General features: G+C 35.0%; 3 protein-coding genes across 3 annotated transcripts in view; 1 reads left to right on the top strand and 2 right to left on the bottom strand.

Moving 5' to 3' along the window:
* The window catches only part of LOC106710212 (wiskott-Aldrich syndrome protein family member 3), a 30,703-nt gene that overhangs the window by 8,248 nt on the left and 3,450 nt on the right, over positions 1–19,005 (top strand). The window contains exon 2 of the mRNA XM_045681394.1: positions 18,717–18,872. Coding sequence (XP_045537350.1) covers positions 18,751–18,872 — 122 coding nt within the window. The 5' untranslated portion in view covers positions 18,717–18,750. The remainder of the gene's footprint in view (positions 1–18,716; positions 18,873–19,005) is intronic.
* LOC106710268 (short chain dehydrogenase/reductase dpmpG) lies at positions 1,063–4,198 on the bottom strand. The gene is made up of 5 exons (XM_014502282.2): positions 4,058–4,198; positions 3,087–3,323; positions 2,396–2,569; positions 1,545–1,702; positions 1,063–1,227 (listed from the first exon to the last, which is right to left on the bottom strand). Exons 1-5 carry the CDS (start codon positions 4,157–4,159, stop codon positions 1,077–1,079), a joined length of 822 nt encoding a protein of 273 aa, XP_014357768.2. The 5' UTR covers positions 4,160–4,198; the 3' UTR covers positions 1,063–1,076.
* On the bottom strand, positions 4,979–9,814 carry LOC106721355. Its single transcript, XM_045681393.1, has 2 exons — positions 6,053–9,814; positions 4,979–5,932 (listed from the first exon to the last, which is right to left on the bottom strand). Exons 1-2 carry the CDS (start codon positions 9,409–9,411, stop codon positions 5,188–5,190), a joined length of 4,104 nt encoding a protein of 1,367 aa, XP_045537349.1. The 5' UTR covers positions 9,412–9,814; the 3' UTR covers positions 4,979–5,187.

Here is a 19,005-nt window from a genome sequence, read left to right as displayed (position 1 = left end):
TCACTGGATTAGACGACATTTTTATGTGCAATTTACATACACTGCAGATATAAAATTTATAAAAAAAAAATTAAGTTTTTTTTTTTGATAAATATAACACACTATTTTTACACTCCTAATCTTACTTTTTTCTAATATTGTAAATTGAAAGTTTGGTTGTATGGATAGATGTTTGTTACAAGGCATATCTCCCGAACTTTTCAACGGATATCGATGAAATTTAGTATTTTTTTTAATTATGCTCCGACAAGTTTCGGGAAAAGGCTAGTATAATATAATACATCTATTTAGAAGCATAGTGAAACAAATTAAAAATATTGGTACGTCTGTTTACCCTGTTTGCTTCAGATAGTGAAGTTAGAATTTCATGACCTTTCTAATATTGCGAGGCCATTGGTAGTTCAAGAGATTGTATGTAATCAGTAACAGTTGGAAAATAAGACTTTATATACATACATTTAAATGCGATGCTTCCCTCTGGAAATCGTTAATAGCTTCTTGCGTATTGTTATGTATGATTTTAGGTTGATAAGATATTTTAAAACTCTAAACACTTATCTCGTTACCAAGTCTTTCTACATGTTGTGTAGTTCTCTAATTTAAATATTATCCAAATAAATCTAAGTGTGCCCTTTTCTTCTGAACCGATTGTAGTTCATCATAATCAGCCCGTATCAATCCATATTGACCTCTAGTTGAATTATCAAAGTAGTTTAATTGTAGAATTTTATTATGGCTAAAATGGTACTTATTACATATTTGGGTTATTTCTTCACAAAAATCTTTCATATGTGCCGACCCAAACCCAAAGAGATTTAATCAAGTTTCTATTCTTTGTGTCCCACTGCGCTATTTCTACAGCGGCACTAGGCCGCGTGTTATTCGAATGGGAATAACTAAGTTCATATACGTTTATGTGTATCGGTAAATGTAATTAAAGTTTTGATTCTTCCTTTTCAAGACAAAATTCTTACCTACTCTTTGTAGGTCTATTAATCAAAAAAAGTTTAAGAGTTATAAATTAAAATGTTCATATGTAATGCTAAGTAATAAAACGACAGACTTTTTAAATACTTTTACTTCATGATAGCATCCATGAAACTGTTAAATGCAGCGTCAACAACGGGCGTGATGTTCTTTACCGGTTTGTTATCGGTTGTCAACCAAATAGACCCGTTCTCTCCCTCCTCGTACATCTTCAACATTGCGTTCACTGCTGAATCCACGCTGTAACAAAATTCGAGGAATTAATTTCAGTGGTAACTTTGAGTTTAAATTGCCGAAAAACTTGTATAAAAACATATTGTCATTCTCTGGAAGCTCATTATACTGTCGTCTTTGTATAAGCAAGTTCTCAATACAGTGGAATGTCTATAGCTCGAACCTTGTTGAATCAAAATTGTCAGTAAGCCGAAAAAAAATTCCGCTCCCTTCCGCTTCCCTTCAAATACACCGAGTAATATTTCGAAATATTTAAACTTTTTAACTCGAACAAAATGTTATTTCTTTGATAGTCATTTTATTACATATTTATAAATACTTACGATTGTGTGATAACTAAGGGGTTGGATATGTGATTGTCGAGTTTTTCTCCAGATTTTTCATCGCTGCCTTTTTGCTTCAAGTTATGTAAAAGCGGCGTGTCCGTGGCACCCGGGCATAGGGTCAGTATTCTTATACCGGCTTGCTCGAATAAATTACCCTGACAAATGATAAATTTTTATTGTGAATCCATACAAAATGTATTACCTGACCTAAGCTCAAAAGGTTAAAGGTGAGTCTACATTGGTGTAACCCCAGTCAATGTTGTCAACTCCCTTATTCTCTTAGTACAACTTTATATAAATTTTGGTCATTTAAGGCTTATAAAAACAATAAGATTTCTACATTCATGAGGGATATAAAACTGTTTCATATTTTCACAACGAATAAACAACAATTTAAATTTGCAACACACACGGGAAATCATTGAATACTGATCATCCGGTGCTGTCACGTTCATAAAACGCAGTTTTTTTTAAGTTGCACTGTGTAGCAATACTTCATCGATCTTTTTTAAACTTTGTGACGCGAAGTACCTCTGTCATATATTTTATATGCATTGCCTACTGTTAAATGGAAAGTATATTATATTAAGTAGTTAAATGAAGTATGAAGTTCTGAAGTAGTGCGAATCAATGTTTTCAAATATCTTACTGGCTCTAGGTAATCTGCGCGCTGCGCAATGCCCTTCCTCATCGCATCCTTTTACTCCCTGAGCAAGGACGCCTACACCAAGATATTTGAAAAATAATATACCATCTTTTAAACACACAACCACTAAAGATCAGGTGGGATCGTAGTCAAGAGTTGGTTTATTCATTAAAAAGAATGAGCAATAGATATTTGTACGTACAGCGATGCACTGTGAGAACTGTAGGACAGCAGATTTGGTAGCGAAGTATGCTGGCAGCAGGTCGGCCTTGGTTATCGCGGCGGTGGACGCGATGTTAATTATGGTACCGCCAACACCGCCCTCGTCCGTGCGCATGTGCTTGATGGCTTTGTACGTGAATGATATCAACCCTTGCTGCAAATATAAACGAAGTATTATCTACTGTTAAAAGGTTAAAAGCTTCAATGTAAAGTAGGTACGAGTAAATCTTATTTTATTTAAATTTAGACGACAAAAATAAATTTTTAAATATTTGAGTTCAAGACCATTTTCGTAATGTAAAAATATTAAGGATCAAATAAAATAATAATAAAAATAATAGATAAAATGTTATTTTCACGTTAAAGTTAAACATTATTTCTAGTCACATATTAAATACTAATGACTCATACCGGACCCTCAATATGTATGACAGTATTTTATTTCGTTGAGTCATAGTATGAAACTCATGTTTTTTGTACAACTCATTCGCCCCAATTAATCTTTTAAATCTAAAATTCGATATTGATAAAGTTAATCACAAATAATTGTCGATTTGTTTTACCAATTCAATTAATTTATCCCATTGAAATATTTTCTCGAGTTCAATATGTTAGACACTAGGATATGAATTTAGTAATCTAGTTTTGTGCGTCTGTGTTTGTTTACTTACCACGTTGACGTCACACATCTTTCTCCATATATGAGGCGCGTCATTCATGATCCCTGCATTATTGAAAACAATGTCAACAGTCTTGAACTTGGCAACGACCTCATTGAATGCTGCAGTAATGCACTCTTCGTTGCCCACGTCGCATTTCACGAAGATAACCTTCCCAGGGTATGTTTTGTTCAGATCTGCGGTGAATGCTTTTCCTACATCTTCAGCTATATCTAGAATAGCGACTTGCTGTTGGAAATGCAATAATTATTGATATATCTGCTTTTAATTCTTAAAAATAGAAGTGCAGTAAAATCTTACGAGGTCTGTGTAAATTTTTTTGGACAAAAGCAAATAAGTTTATTTTTAGCCGACTTTAAAAAGAAGGAGGTTATCAATCCGCCTGTATTTTTTTTTAATTTTAATATGGCTACCTGTTTGTAACATCTATATATATATATATATATAAAAGAAAGTCGTGTTAGTTACACCATTTATAACTCAAGAACGGCTGAATCGATTTGACTGAAAATTGGTGGGCAGGTAGCTGAGAATCAGGAAACGGACATAGGATAATTTTTACCCCGTTTTCAATTTTTTTTACGCGCGGACGGAGTCGCGGGAAAAAGCTAGTTTATAATATCGATAAGTTTAGATGTTGTTATTAACGAATAGCGATGTACGAAATTTTATAAATAGCGTTATCAAAAGTTATAAATTCATAAGCCGTGAAGTTAATCTGGTCATAGAGCAGTAGCTACGCAACATCTGGCGGTTTGGGATATAAATTCCCAGCCAGCTTGCATCTATAAATTATTGTTTTTTTTAAAGTCACATCCTGGAATTAGTAATAAGAAATATGATTACTTACGCTGAGAAATATAATAGAATCATTCCGAGAAGATTTCTCGAAAGTCGAAGTATCGATAGTATAGTAGAGAATGTCGAAGAGTTTAGAATTATAGTAGTATTCATTATCTTACTTTCACTCCTGCCTTCAGGAAGCTCTGGACATAAGCCGCCCCCAAACCTGACGCTCCTCCGGTGATAAGCAACGATTTACCTTTCACGTCCCAGCGAACCATTGTTACTGAAGTATCAAAATATACTGATAATATATCTCTACTGAACCATTTTTATATCGTTAATAATACTTTTTGTCAGTCATCTTACTAATATTATAAATGCGAATGTTTCAATGTATGGATGGAAAGATGCATGGATGTTTGTTAAAAGGTATCTCCAGAATGACTCCAATGACCTTAATGGATTTTGGCATAGATGTACAACATAGTTTGAAAGAACACATGTACTAATAATTAATCTTTTATTTTAATTCCGCGCGGACGGAGTCGCCGGCGGCAGCTAGTAGTTTATATATCTCATATGTAGATACTGATGTCTTCAATAAGGATGACTTATCATATTGTTATCTGAATAAATTTTTGTTTGTCACACGATACGGTACTGGAGGTAAAGGTGGAGAGTGCATTTTACATACACTGCAGAGATATAAAATTGATAATAAAAAAATATTTATTTTTTGATAAATATAACACACACTATGATATATATATCTCCCGAATGGTCCAACGGATATCGATGAAATTTATTCTTTTTTTTTTTAAATTATGCTCGGATGAAATTGCGGGAAAAGGCTAGTATAAATAGAAAAGAAACGTGTTGTCAATGAAATTTTTTTTTTTAGATGTGGAATTTATTATTTGACTTAGGTATCATAATCTACTTATTATTGTTACCTGATATTATTTTATCAGATAAATTTAATTATATAACAATCGGATGACTTCTCAAGTAGAAAGATCATAAAAAAATAATTAAGTATAAACTGAGTAGACTGGTTAATAAGTGCTTTCTATTAGTAAAAAAAATAGTACTGTATGATAAATTGAGTAAAGTTAATTAAAATTGAAAATAAACTCACGGCACGACGTTAGGTGTTTTGCAGACTCGTTGACAGTTTTTAAAGCGGCCGCGACCGCTTCGTTGGTTGGCGACAAGAAAATTTGTAATAACGCCATCTCGTGGCAATTTAGGTGAACATCCCGCCCACCAAGAACTCCGTTCTTCCTGTCGCCGCCCACCGTAGTTGTTAATGTGAAGAAGGTAAAGCAACCAGTTTCGAAACTGGCCGCTTCAGTAAGCCTGACTTGGTTCGCAGGCTTACCACTCGCACTTCTCCATCTTGACCTGGATGTGTGTCTATAATTTGTGCCATAAGCCATTTAGTAGGAGGAAGAGAAGGTTCCTTTATAAGAACAATGTCACCTATCTCTGGAGCCTTTGATTTTGAGTTCCATTTATGTCGTTGTTGCAAATGATGCAAGTATTCCACGCTCCACCTTTGCCAAAAATGAGCAGTAATTTTTCTAACCAATTTCCAACGCTCCTGTGGCGTGACATTAAATGTATTTTCTTGTTTCTGTGGTACAGCCACCAAGGGCTCCCCTATTAAAAAGTGTGATGGGGTAAGTGCGGCCACATCGTTGGGATCATCGTTCAATTCGCATATGGGACGAGAATTAAGACAGGCTTCTATCTGGGCTAGCAAGGTAATCATTTCTTCAAATGTTAGCGTTGTATTCCCTAATACTCTCAATAAATGGGTCTTAACAGATTTGATACCTGCTTCCCATAAGCCTCCAAAGTTGGGTGCTCTTGGCGGTATGAAGTGCCACGTAGTTCCATCGTTGGCTATCATTTCAGCTATCTGGGGTTGTAACCCACCTGAAGTCGTCTTGAATAGAAATTCTAACTCCTTAGCCGCACCCACAAAGTTAGTGCCATTGTCACTCCATAGATGAGCACAATGACCTCGTCTGGCCACAAATCTTCTAAATGCAGCTAAAAATCCTGAAGTCGAAAGGTCACTCACAGCCTCAAGATGTATTGCCTTGGTTGTAAAACAGATAAACAGGCATATGTAGCCCTTGTAGGATTTGTGGCCACGGCCTTTAGAAGTTCTAATTTGGATAGGTCCAGCATAATCTACCCCGCTTATCTCAAATGGTCTTCCAGGATGGACACGTTGAGCTGGTAAATTTCCCATAATGGGTTGTTTGGTACTGGCATTATGTCTCACACAAGTGACACACTGGTGTATACATTTCTTGACAAGAGATTTTAAACCTATAACCCAATATCTGGACCTTATGTAATTGGTGGTGAGTAGATTACCTCCATGAAGCAGTTTCAAATGTGCATCTCTTATAAGTAAGTGTGTTAAATGTGAGTTCTTGGGTAAAATTATAGGATGTTTAATTTCTTGAGGTACTTTGGCACCTTGTAGACGTCCACCAACTCTCAAAAGATTTTGTTCAATGTAGGGTGACAACTTTCTTAAGCTGCTTCTTTTCTTAACTTGTCCTTTGTTTATGATGTCACTAATTTCTTCGTTAAATTGATTTTCTTGTTCAACCTTGATGAGCTGGAATAATGTTTCTTGTAATTCTGCAGCGGACAAGTAACTGGTGAATTGTTTATTATTGTTTTTGTTTCTTTTCCAATTAATAAATCTCCTACAGTAAGTTAGTACTCGAATCATTCTATTAAATGTTGAAAATCTCTTCAGAATGTTGTCCTCTACATTGCAATTAAATACCTTAATTGTTTGTTTTCTTTGTTCTAATTCCGTCTTAAGAATGTGAGGTTTGCGTTGCTCAATTTCACTGTTACTTAGCCATTGTGGGCCAAACCACCACAATGTTTTGTTTCTTAATTCACAAGGAGGCACTCCCCTTGAAGCCAAATCTGCAGGATTATTTTCTGACTTTACATGACACCATCTATCATTGTCTAATCTTCCTTGTATTTCTGCAACTCTGTTAGCAACAAATGTTTGCCACCGAACTGGTGGTGACTGGATCCAAGCTAACACCACCATTGAATCTGTGTATGCATATACATTGTTTTTAGGTATATTCAGGACTTCTTTGGCTTCCGAAAGCATCCTTGCTACCAATACCGCAGCACACAACTCCAGCCGAGCCACTGACACTTGTTTAAGTGGTGCCACCTTAGTCTTGCTTTCCAGAAGTGTTACAGTCACACCATCTTCCTTAACTACCCTGATATACAAAACCGCTGAGTAGGCAGCAGTAGATGCATCTGCGAATCCATGCAGTTGTACAAGTGAACAGTCAGGTTGTATGTGTAGCCACCGGTCAATCTTGATGTCTTGCAGTTGTTGAAGCTGTTTACGGTAAGTTAACCACTCATCTATTAAATCTTGCGGCAACTGCTCATCCCAATCTGCACTACATAACCAAAGTTTCTGTATTAGTATCTTGGCAAGTATTATGGTTGGTGCTAACCATCCAAATGGATCAAAGAGACGAGCTACGTCTGATAGAATAGTGCGTTTAGTAATTTCTGATGGAATTTCTGGTAAGTTTACAGTAAACTTAAATTTGTCATCATGTCTATCCCATGATAGTCCAAGAATTTTGATGATTTGATCAAACTTGATTTCAAATCCATGGTGTTGAGATTTGCTTTCTGCTATAATGTCTAAGACTTCCTCTTGGTTACAAGACCATTTTTGTAATTCAAAACCTCCACTCTTAAGAAGTTGAGTGAGTTGTTTATAAGCTTCTAAGGCTTCAGAAGTGCTTGAACAGCCAAACATTAGGTCATCCATATAAAATGATTCCTTTACTATTTCTGCGGCCATGGGAAACTTGTGTTTTTCATCTTCAGCTAGTTGTAATAATGTGCGTACTGCCAGGTATGGAGCTGATGCGGTTCCAAAGGTGACCGTTAGTAGTTTATATGATTGGCAGTTTTCCTCCGGGTTATCTCTCCATATAATGCGTTGATATTCGGCATGCTCATCAGCTATCAGCACTTGTCGATACATCTTGACTATGTCAGCGACCAATACAATTCTATGTTTTCTCCACTTCATTAGTAGAACTCTAAGGTCGCTTTGCAATGCAGGTCCTATGAGTAGAGTGTCATTTAGTGATGAACCTCCAGTGCCCTTGCATGATGCATCAAAAACTACCCTGACCTTGGTAGTGTCCTTGTCTTCTCGAATCACCGGATGATGCGGTAAATATATGGCATTGTCGCTGTCTTCGTTGGCTAAAGCCATATGTCCTAGTTCTTGATATTCATTTATAACATTTTTGTATGCTTCCTTTAACTTTGTATCATATTTAAATCTTTTTTCTAACTTAAGAAATCTTGCCGTAGCAATTTCCTTTGTTTTGCCACATTTTTCTACAGGAGTTTGGATATCCTCTTTAAAAGGTAAGTTAACCTTGTATCTTCCAGACTCCATCCTGGTTGTGGTTGTTTTATAAATGTCTTCACATTGTTCTTCCTCCTTTGTCTTCTTCCTCTCTGTTGTAAGAAATTCATTTTCTATTTCCCAGAACCTTTTAAGCATGTTGTTTTCACATACACAAGAATGCATACTTATAATTCTGTTGTTTTCTATAGTTGTGTTTGTATCTCCTGAAATAATCCATCCCAGTTGTGTTTTCTGCGCTAAAGTACCAACCGGGCTCCTTAACAAACCTTCCTCCATAATCTTGCTGGTAACACTGGCCCCTAACAGCATATCAACCTTTCCTGGTATTCTGAAATTAGGATCTGCTAGAGTTATTGATTCTATCTCTGGCCAGTCCAACGAGTTGATGTGTTTTTGAGGTAAGTATGTTGTTATATGACTTATTACATATGCTTGTATCCATAAAGTAAAGTTTGACCGGTATCTTGACTTCAATTCAAATTCCACTGTATATCTAGAACTTATTGTTTTACCTTCACTAAGGTGGAATTTGCAGTTATTTTTTTGTCGCCTCAAACCTGTAGTTTGAACAAAATCCTCTGTCACAAATGAACTTTGCGACCCCTGGTCTAGTAGAGCCCTATAGGTTTGTATCTGCCCATTCCTTGCGGGAATGTCTACTAGAGCCGTTGCCAATAGTACTTGGCCAGGGTTGTATGAATGATGTGATACCGACTTGTGTTCGTCTGCTTGTTTTACTTCATGCCCTAACGTCTGTGGAGTTTCACTAAAATCTCTTTTTTCTGGATGTAATAATGAATGATGTTTCTTCTGGCAAACCCTACACCTTGTGTTTCTCTTACATTGGAAAACTGAGTGATTTGGTATAAGACAATTATAGCAAAGTTTGTTGTTTTGAACAAATGTCTGTTTGTCCTTGTAATCCTGTTTTGCAAAATCCTTACATTGGTATATGTAGTGATTATCCTTACAAAATGAACAACTTAATATTTTCTCTTCATCCACCTTTGAAGAATGAAAGGATTTTGATTTTACTGGTTTACTCTTGTATTCAATCATCTCTAATGATCTAAATCTTTTTTCTAAAAAGTTAAACAAATTCTCTAAAGTTGGAAATTCATTAAAGTCGCAGATGTTTTGTTCCCACAGCCTGTGGCTCTCAGAATCTAGCTTGGAGACGGTGAGGTACACTATGATAGCATCCCAAGATTGTGTTGGTAGCCCTAAGTTTCTTAAAGAACTGATGCATTCTGAAGTTACATCTAAAAGTTGTTTTATGCTTTGTTCCGACTCCACACTTAAGGGCCTTAAGCTAAATAGTTTCTTGAAAATACAATTAGAAATGTACCTTTTGTTGTTATACCGCTTCTTGAGTGTCTCCCATGCTAATGTGTAATTACTGTTAGTTACTGATATACTTCTTAAAAGTGTCTCTGCCTCTCCGCTAAGGCTTGTTTTTAAATAATGAAATTTTTGCACATTATCCAACTTGTTATTATTGTGAATTAAAGATTCATAAATATCATGAAATGATTGCCACTCAGTATACTTTCCAGTGAAGGTTGGTATGTTAATACTAGGAAGTTTAAGCTCAGTATGTTGTGATGAATTGCCATGTGATGAATTACCTTGTGATGTCTGTTGAAGTGTTAATGTTGCTGCATGTTCATTTAATTTGGTTTTCAACTCACCCTTAAAGTTCAAATAAATTTCTTCACACTCATAAAAGGTCTCCTTGGTAAAATAGGCTATACTTTTTCTTTGATCTTTGTTTACGCACCTTATTATTTCGTCGTGAGTACTATTGAATGACTCCCAAATTTGTTCTAAATTTTGTAATCTTGTTTCTACGTAACAATGTGTTAATCTACTTTTGGGTGATTTGCTAAAATTTACTTGATTCTTTTGTATTTTTTCTAATTTATCTAATTGGCACAATATTAATTTGTCTAAATCCATTTTCTTTGTTGTAAAATTTTAGTAAAATTTAGGCGGTAGTTCTGGTGGGTGTCGGGAATGTTCGATAGTTCCAAGTAACATTAACTATTGAAGAAACACGTAATAAACATAATTTTTACACTTTTATAGTTCACTAATTCACAACCGAGCCGAAGGACCACTTTTTTGTATGATAAATTGAGTAAAGTTAATTAAAATTGAAAATAAACTCACGGCACGACGTTAGGTGTTTTGCAGACTCGTTGACAGTTTTTAAAGCGGCCGCGACCGCTTCGTTGGTTGGCGACAAGAAAATTTGTAATAACGCCATCTCGTGGCAATTTAGGTGAACAAGTACCATAGATTTATTTTTACTTTTCATTTTTTAACTTATTTTATGCTTAGTAATGGAAGTTAGATCTTACTAATATTATAAATGCGAATGTTTAGATGAATGAATGTTTTTGGAAGGTATCTTCAGAACAAACTTGATGCATGAAATTGGTGAAATTTGATTGATATAGATGTAGAATACTGTCTGGAAGAAAACATAGGATGCTCAACAAGTTCTTTCTATTAATCCCGCACATATAATGGCTAAAGCTATAGTATACAATAAATTTATTGATTTTATAAAACCGTACACGCATTCATCCTCAAACATAAAGAAAATTAAATACTTATCTTTAGTCAAGTGACAGCTGACCACTAATTGTCCCTCAATCCTTCAACCTTTCTGTACGAGTAACACTTGAGAGTTCTTACATGGTCACAAAGGGAACTTTTTTAGTGTATATTTGCATGTACTCTGAGTGTGGCAATGAGATAAACCATCAGTGCTCACTTTTTCGAATGAGTGAGTGTTGTTTTGCCATTTTTAAAGTAAACAAATCTAGCCATCCGAGGAATAGTTTCAATTTCTATATATGGTCCCAAGAGTAAGCGGATGGCTCGAAATATTAATTGTAATGGAACGTCATGTTGGCTATGAGAAGTGTCGTTTGAGGATATCGTTTTATTTAGTATGAGAGCGCGAATGACTAGCGGGAAATTGAAGTCTGTATCCTGCCACCGCACCCGCTCTCCCTGTTACGGCTCTCTTAATTATTTGTACACTGATAAATTGAAGAGTGGTCTGAATTCATGTTTACCTTTTTAAATTTGTACATGAATTTAGCAATAATTTGCCACTCTACAAATTAATTTATTTTGATGGTTAAAATGTTAATGTATCGTGTTATAATTAAAATGTAATTTAAAATAGTTAAAATTTATTTCTACGATTTCACAACCTCGGTAAATATTTGTAGTCACGTTCTCGGCCTGTTCTCAATTAGGGGGGTAATTAGGTCTTAGTCAACCACGCTGGCTACACTACGTAGAATAGTTAACTTCAAAAAAATGTGCAGCTTTCCACATGTTATCCTTCACTCATTATTTATTGCCCATATCCCACTCTATGTGTGGACAATGCACACGTTTTCGTCCCCCAGATATAACATTAAAATTTAATATTCGTGACGTTAAAATGTCGATTAGATCTCTGCGTTGCGTTGTACTGCGGGATTGCAACACAGCACAATAGGTTCGGTTGGGGTCGCGGTTGAATGTGAGCGAGCGAGCGAACGGGCGGCCGGCAAAGGTCAGGTGAGCGATCAGCTGACGACAGGACGTAGATGATTTTGTTTGCCTGAGCGCTTACTTTTCTATTGTTTTATGTTGACTTGTGTAGGTAGGTTTTTAAAGTTAATAAGGATAAGTAAATTAAATTATGTCAGACGATATAAACGTTAGGTCTCCAAAGGGTATATTTAATTGATATTGTTAAAGAAGTCGTTTTATAAAATGTCGTAATCTAATAAATGTAATTGTGAAGAGAGTTATGTACAACAAATTTCTTATCTAATAACTGTAACTGTGTTAGTTTTGTGGGAAACCCATTCAATCGATATAAGATCTGCATTGCGATGAGTTGGATTTGGAAACTGGGACAAACAACCTGTGCATACACATATTCGGTCTCAGGAGATTCACTTGGCAGCAATCATTCGATTAATCGAATAAAAAAATCGAGTCGAGACATCGATTGGGGCAATAAGATTAAACTGTCGAATTATACGGTTCTGCACAATATTGTGCATGCAATTGAAAATTGAATATTGTTGAAGAAATTAATATAGTGTAGCGTGGTCAGAATAACGGGGTCAATTTCGTTGGAAAACGTTGCGTGTTGGTAGATTGTCGCGTGAGGTCTGGGGCACATGAAGTTATTAATACACTGTTATATCGAACATTCTGTTTCTGAATGGTGTTATTTTCAATATTCACCGGTAAATGCTCTTTTGGTAACTGTAAATTCAATGTCAAGTTTAATATATTTTTATAAATCACCGTTGTTACGAATCTTCTAATGAAACAATCAACAATCATGATATAAGGAAATATACAGTCAACTTAGTTCTTACTAATATTATAAATGTGAATGTTTAGATGGATGGATGTTTATTTGAAGGTATCTCCGGAACGGCTCAACAGATCTTAATGAAATTTAGCACAGATGTAGAACATAGTCTGGAAGAAGACTTAAGGTACTTATTAAGTTTTTTTTAAAGGCCGCAATTGACAGCTAGTAGTTTATAAGGTTTAAAACATGTTTATGTATCAAATATAGCCGTGTATGTAGCTCGTGAACTTGTTATGAAAGCTGATTTGTCGGATTTATTCTCCTCATATACACGTTAGATGTAGACTAAGCTATCCAGCTTTAGTACTGAGATGTTTACTGCAACTTTGATAATAATTTACTTAAAAATCTTTTATTACATAAATATCTTCGTCAAGAAGTATAAAATTGAAAGCTATGGTCAAAAGTCAGTTTGTAAATAAAAATAAAGTCTGGCATCTCCTTTAGTTACTAAGTGCTTTTATCATTATATTATCGAAAACTCATTATTGAAACAATGGTTATCGGGTAATCAGTTGAAAAACACGAATTATAGAAATCATGTTTATCATTAAATCACCATCTGGTAGCATGTTTAATTAATTATGTAATACTAAGTACGCATACATATATTTTGAAGGACTACGTGTAAGTGTACATAGAATCGATTCAATACGTTTTTATAGTGTTGAGAAGATTAAAGTTTATGGTTTTAATAACTTCAACTGTATTGTACAACATATTCAGAGAAATAGGCGGTAGAAAAGACTATACGTGTTATTTACACCAGTGCCTTACAATCGTGTGAATAGCCCTTAAGCCTGGCTTCGTTTGGTTTGAGCACAAAAAACCGATACGCGATCAAATCAGTAAGGGCTTACAACATTCAAGCTAAGCCTAGCCTAGCTTGGTCCATGGACAGGAAACGGTGAAAGCTTGTTGTCGCTTAATAAAATTGTGGCTTACCATATGTGTGACATGATTTCATTTTCTAAACTGAGAGTTATGACTAATAAAAATTTTTGTTTGGATGTTTCGAAAAGGTAGTAAAATATAATATGTTCTTTAACGTCTCAGCAACTAATGATGTAATCATTACTTATAGCGCTTCTTATTTAATGACGAGTAGCAAATTATACGACTGTTATTTACTTTATTTATGTAATGTATTAACACAATAATTGGTCGAACTGTTATATAAGAAAAATCATCTTTCATCAACCTAAAGTTAAAGGTTAATAACTTAAAGGTTTTTTCTAATACACATGTCTCGTGTATGCCTTAATTTTTTATTATTTCTATCGTGTACTATTGTTTTTCTTTTTTATGTAATTACTAGCTGTCGATCGCGACTGCGTCCGCGCGAAATTAAAAAAAAAAAACGTACTAAGTAGCCTATGTGTTCTTCCAGACTATGTTCTACATCTGTGCCAAATTTCATAAAGGTCCGTTCAGCCGTTCCGGAGATACCTTCAAACAAATATCCATCCATTCATCCATCCATCCATCTAAACTTTCGCATTTATAATATAAGTAATTATATAATTGTTATGTATATTTATTTTCCAATTAAGAAGTCTTTGTTTTTTGATGGTGTCGTTCCTTTCGTATTTTCCGGAGTGTTATAGTTGAAGATATAGTCATGATTTTTTTAAATATAATTTTAGTTCTGAATTGTAACAAAATTTATAAAAGCTCGCCTACATCACTGTTGCAGTTAATCTTATCAAATGCAGGATGAGGCCAATCGTACGCCGTTTATAGAAATAACTGTACAGATTACGTAACTCTGTGTAACACGGCCAGTTTTAGAATCGGCGAGATATATTTAGAAAGAGACAAAATAGGTATTTTTTAATTTTTCGGGTTATAATTCATATCGAGTTAGCAAGAATTGCGTTTATGACACATTCAAAGTGATAAGAAAATGGTTTATAAATACATACAATTTGCTCACACACATAGTATTTCAGAATTTCGACATATTATAAATTACTTATAACTTTGAGAAGACTTTACGTTGAATATTTTTAACATATTCTATACTAAGGGTACCCCTTCGTGACCACTAAACGTTTCTGAGAGCTCCATTAACTCCATTATTTTTTTAAGCGTGGCAACCCTAGACCATGTATGATATGGCTAATGGCTCTGATGCAGTTTGTCGCAATGCAGGCCCGAACTGGCAACTCTGTAGAGACATTTTGCTTGTGATTTAACACGACTCTTATCATGATGTATTTAATAAATTACACCTACATTGATGGAGATGATAAAAACTGACCTCTCTTTATGTTCTTTTTATGGATTCCACCTTAGTCCCTGTTTAGTTGGTACACACTTAATTTACATAGACTACTACGTTACGTTATTCGAGTCTTACTGATACTGACACAGAATCAGTCCCTTAGTACAGACTTTAGCGGCCACTAAAAGACAGTTAATAATAAAATAGGTTGATTATGAGATTACTGAGAGGAGGCGAAAGTCTAGAAAAACTGACTCGTTGGCAACACTGAAGGAAAAAGATCACGCGGCCGCTCACCAACAAGATGGACTGACCAAATGAAGGAGTTATCGTCCACAAAATTTTACACCGTCGTGAGAGATGCGCTGGGCAGGAGCCGGTGGAGGCATATCATCCGCTCCAGATGCGACCCTACACATGCTGACCACAATCCTTAGAAATGAGGGACCGACACAGAGAGAGATGAGGTTAACCTATTAAAGTCAATTAACAACCTAGTATTCCAGTAAACCTATAGAAGTTTGTTGAGGACGTAGAAAACATTAAAACGTCGTTAGTGTGTAACTGTACTCGCGTTCTTGTAATCGCATACCATATTAAAATCATGTGATCAAAGGAATTCAATACATGAGTTAATGTGCGACAGTACCATTTTGAATGAAATCGAAGATCTTTATTTATTCGTGAGGTTATTACAATGCAACTCTTTTTTTATAAGCTTTTGTTTAGTTTTCACCTGCCCCGATGTTTGTCATCAGATCTTGAAAATAAATTTAATCCACTTCCCGTTTACTGATTGAGATGAAATTATGCATTCAAGTGTTTTACTTTTTTATTTTGTCAAATTGACACGAAATTATCAAGGTGATATATGGTGGTTTGAAAGTGTGTCCATTGTTATGTTACTCAAGAGAACATTGGAGTGTTCTACATCTATTGAAAATAAACGACATCATCATTAAATATAATAGGACGTGCTCTATGACCTTGAGAATCTATGAAGTATTATGGTGTTATATATTTTATCCAGTAAACAACAAAATAAGGATAAATAACAATTTCTGCCATACATTGTTCACAGTACATTTAAACAAATTCATATAAGTTAATCTAATGAAGTTTATTATCTATGGAATGATAAAATTTCTTATTATTATTATTATTATTTATATGTTTATTGTTTCAGTTACCGTGGGTTTCCGAGTTCAAAAACTCTTTATAAAACATATATGTCATGGTCATCCTTCTCATTATCTGTGACAAAACTGTGATAGCAATATGTTTTAAACGGAAATTTTGGTCTTAGAAACACATAGTTACTTGGGATGATACATATTCTTAATCTGAGTAAAGCTCCAATTTCAACCATAAACATTGTTTAATATGGAATATTAAACAATGTTTATAGTTGGAATGGTAGGAACATGAATTTAACATTGATGGAAATTTTATTTTAATTTGGCTAGGAAATTAAGTAAGAAATAATAGACACGAGAGTGATTTGCATTTTTTACAGTTACAGTATTATATTAATTTAACAAATTTCATTTATGTTTTACTTTATTAACCAAAAACTTTCAAATTTAACACTTTTAATGATAAAATTGTTTCGCGTGTATACGTTTATTATATTTTTCCGGTTTTAATTTCATTCAACTGTATTTCTTATAGATTTTTTTAATATATTCGATATAAATCTGTCAAATTTTCTCTTTATGCTTCGTAATTGGATTCTTTTACATGACTGTGATGAATTAAACTTTTTAATTTTAATTGATGACATAGCACAATGAAACCTTAGCAAAGTTTTATAGTCTTTTTGTATAGATAAGTGTTGAAAGAGAAACTCTTTGCGTTTTAAAGGTAAAATGTCCTTTATCTTATAGATCTACTGTTCTACTTTACAGTATAGAAGATGATACTAACGCTATTATTATTTCGTAACCTTCAATGAATCTCTGCAAATATAATGATAATGCACTCTATGCAATATACGTGAGTACGTAATAAATAAAATGTGATTTTCGATTTACATATTATGTACATGTGAAGGAAACATTGTGATACAACTTACACATATTTGAGAAGAAGTTCAATGATATGTGTGAAGTCGACCAACCCGCACTTGGCCAGAGTGCTTGACTATGGCCTAGTCACATCTAACTTAGGGTCCCCTCGGTGGGGACGTATAGTGAGTTGATGATGATGTAATACGTAATATTACGTTTACTAATACAACATCGCGGTACCTCTATAGTGTACAACGTAGCTAGTTATTACACAGCGCACGATCACAATACGCGGGAATACTATGCAATGAGACTATTGAACTTGCTCTTGTTATGATAAATCGTTCACTTTTATAATATAGCATTCAATCATTATAAAATATTTATATTTGCCCATAACCTGAAGCTGAAGTACTGCATTTACCGTGGGCTTCTGAAATTGAAATATCCGTTTAAAACATATCGTTATCTCTGTTTTGTCAAAGATAATGACAGGGATGACGATATGTTTTATACAGAGATTTAGGAGTCGGAAACGCACGGCAACTCATATTTTAACTAATTTAAATGTCAGATTCCATCCATCCATCCATTCAGCCTCGTAACGCCCACTGCTGGGCATAGGCCTCCCCCAAAGATCGCCACGATGTGCCACCCGCATCCATGATACTCCCGCAACCTTGACCAGATCATCGTTCCATCTTGCGGGAGGCCTGCCCACGCTGCGTCGACCTGTAATGTCAGATTACCGAACCTAAAAACATCATTTTATTTTTATATTTAGATCATTACTCTACAATCTAGTATCGTGTTAACAACCATAGAATCGTTGATTTTATTTATACAGGGTGTCGGATAAAGACGGATCAACGGAACATCATAACGTGACGATTTAATCAAACCTACTAGGAGATTTAGGAGACAAACTGTCCTACTCATTTTAAATGACTAATAACTATCCGGAATAACCAAATAGAACATGACTATTCGTGTATGACAGTAGAATGCAAAATGAAAAAGTTTTACAAATTGCTGTTTTCCTGATTTTCACTTCCCACCATCGGTTCCTCGTTGTTAATTGTTAATTATTATCAACTAACCAACGGGCACGTCGAGTGAGCCATGCATAACGATATGATGTACAATTATGAATAAATTGAACGTTTTCACTGATATATACGCGAGTATTGAAATTATCCGATTCACCATAGATTTCTAACACCAAAATCTATGTAAATAAAAGAAAGTCGTGTTAGTTACACTATTTATAACTCAAGAACGGCTGAATCGATTTGAATGAAAATTGGTGGACAGGTAGCTTAGAACCAGGAAACGGACATAGGATAATTTTTACCCCGTTTTCTATTTTTTATTTCGCGCGGACGGAGTCGCGGGTAAAAGCTAGTATGTATTTGTATAAAACTTTTGTATTGACGTAACAAAGATAACGATATGTTTTAAACGGGGATTTTCATCTCAGAAACTTAGGATCAGTTTATTAACGCTATACCATTATTCGTATTGCCTTTATCACTATTTCTGAAAACAAAAAGTTTAGGACATTATATTACGTCACATGGTGTTGAAACAATCATTTAAGTTGATAAGAAAAAGAACGTGACACACACGCTAGTATACAAAATGCGACTCCACGCAAGTTAGCTGATAAGTGAAAATTGGGTTTAAATTCAGGATTAATTAAATCCCGTATGTGTTTTACTTACAGTGATGCTGAGTAGGTAGCCGGCGGCGCCGCAGCGATGCCGCTGCCGAAGCGCTGTGTCGAGCCGGTGCACGTGTCGCGCGGCACCGTGCCCGAGCGGCTCGCGGTGCCGTCCGAACTAGAGGCCGTCACCAACGGCACTCTCGCCAACACTGTCAGGTACATCACAACAATAACACAACATTAAGATAACATCATAGCAAGTTAGTACAGTAACTTGGACTTAATTTGATACTTCAGGCAGAAGAGTACACTTGTCCCCGACATGCCAAATTAAATGGTTATTATACTA

Source organism: Papilio machaon, chromosome 15 (assembly GCF_912999745.1).
Source record: "Papilio machaon chromosome 15, ilPapMach1.1, whole genome shotgun sequence".
Lineage (NCBI taxonomy): Eukaryota > Metazoa > Arthropoda > Insecta > Lepidoptera > Papilionidae > Papilio > Papilio machaon.
This window is presented reverse-complemented; position numbering and strand designations above follow the sequence as displayed.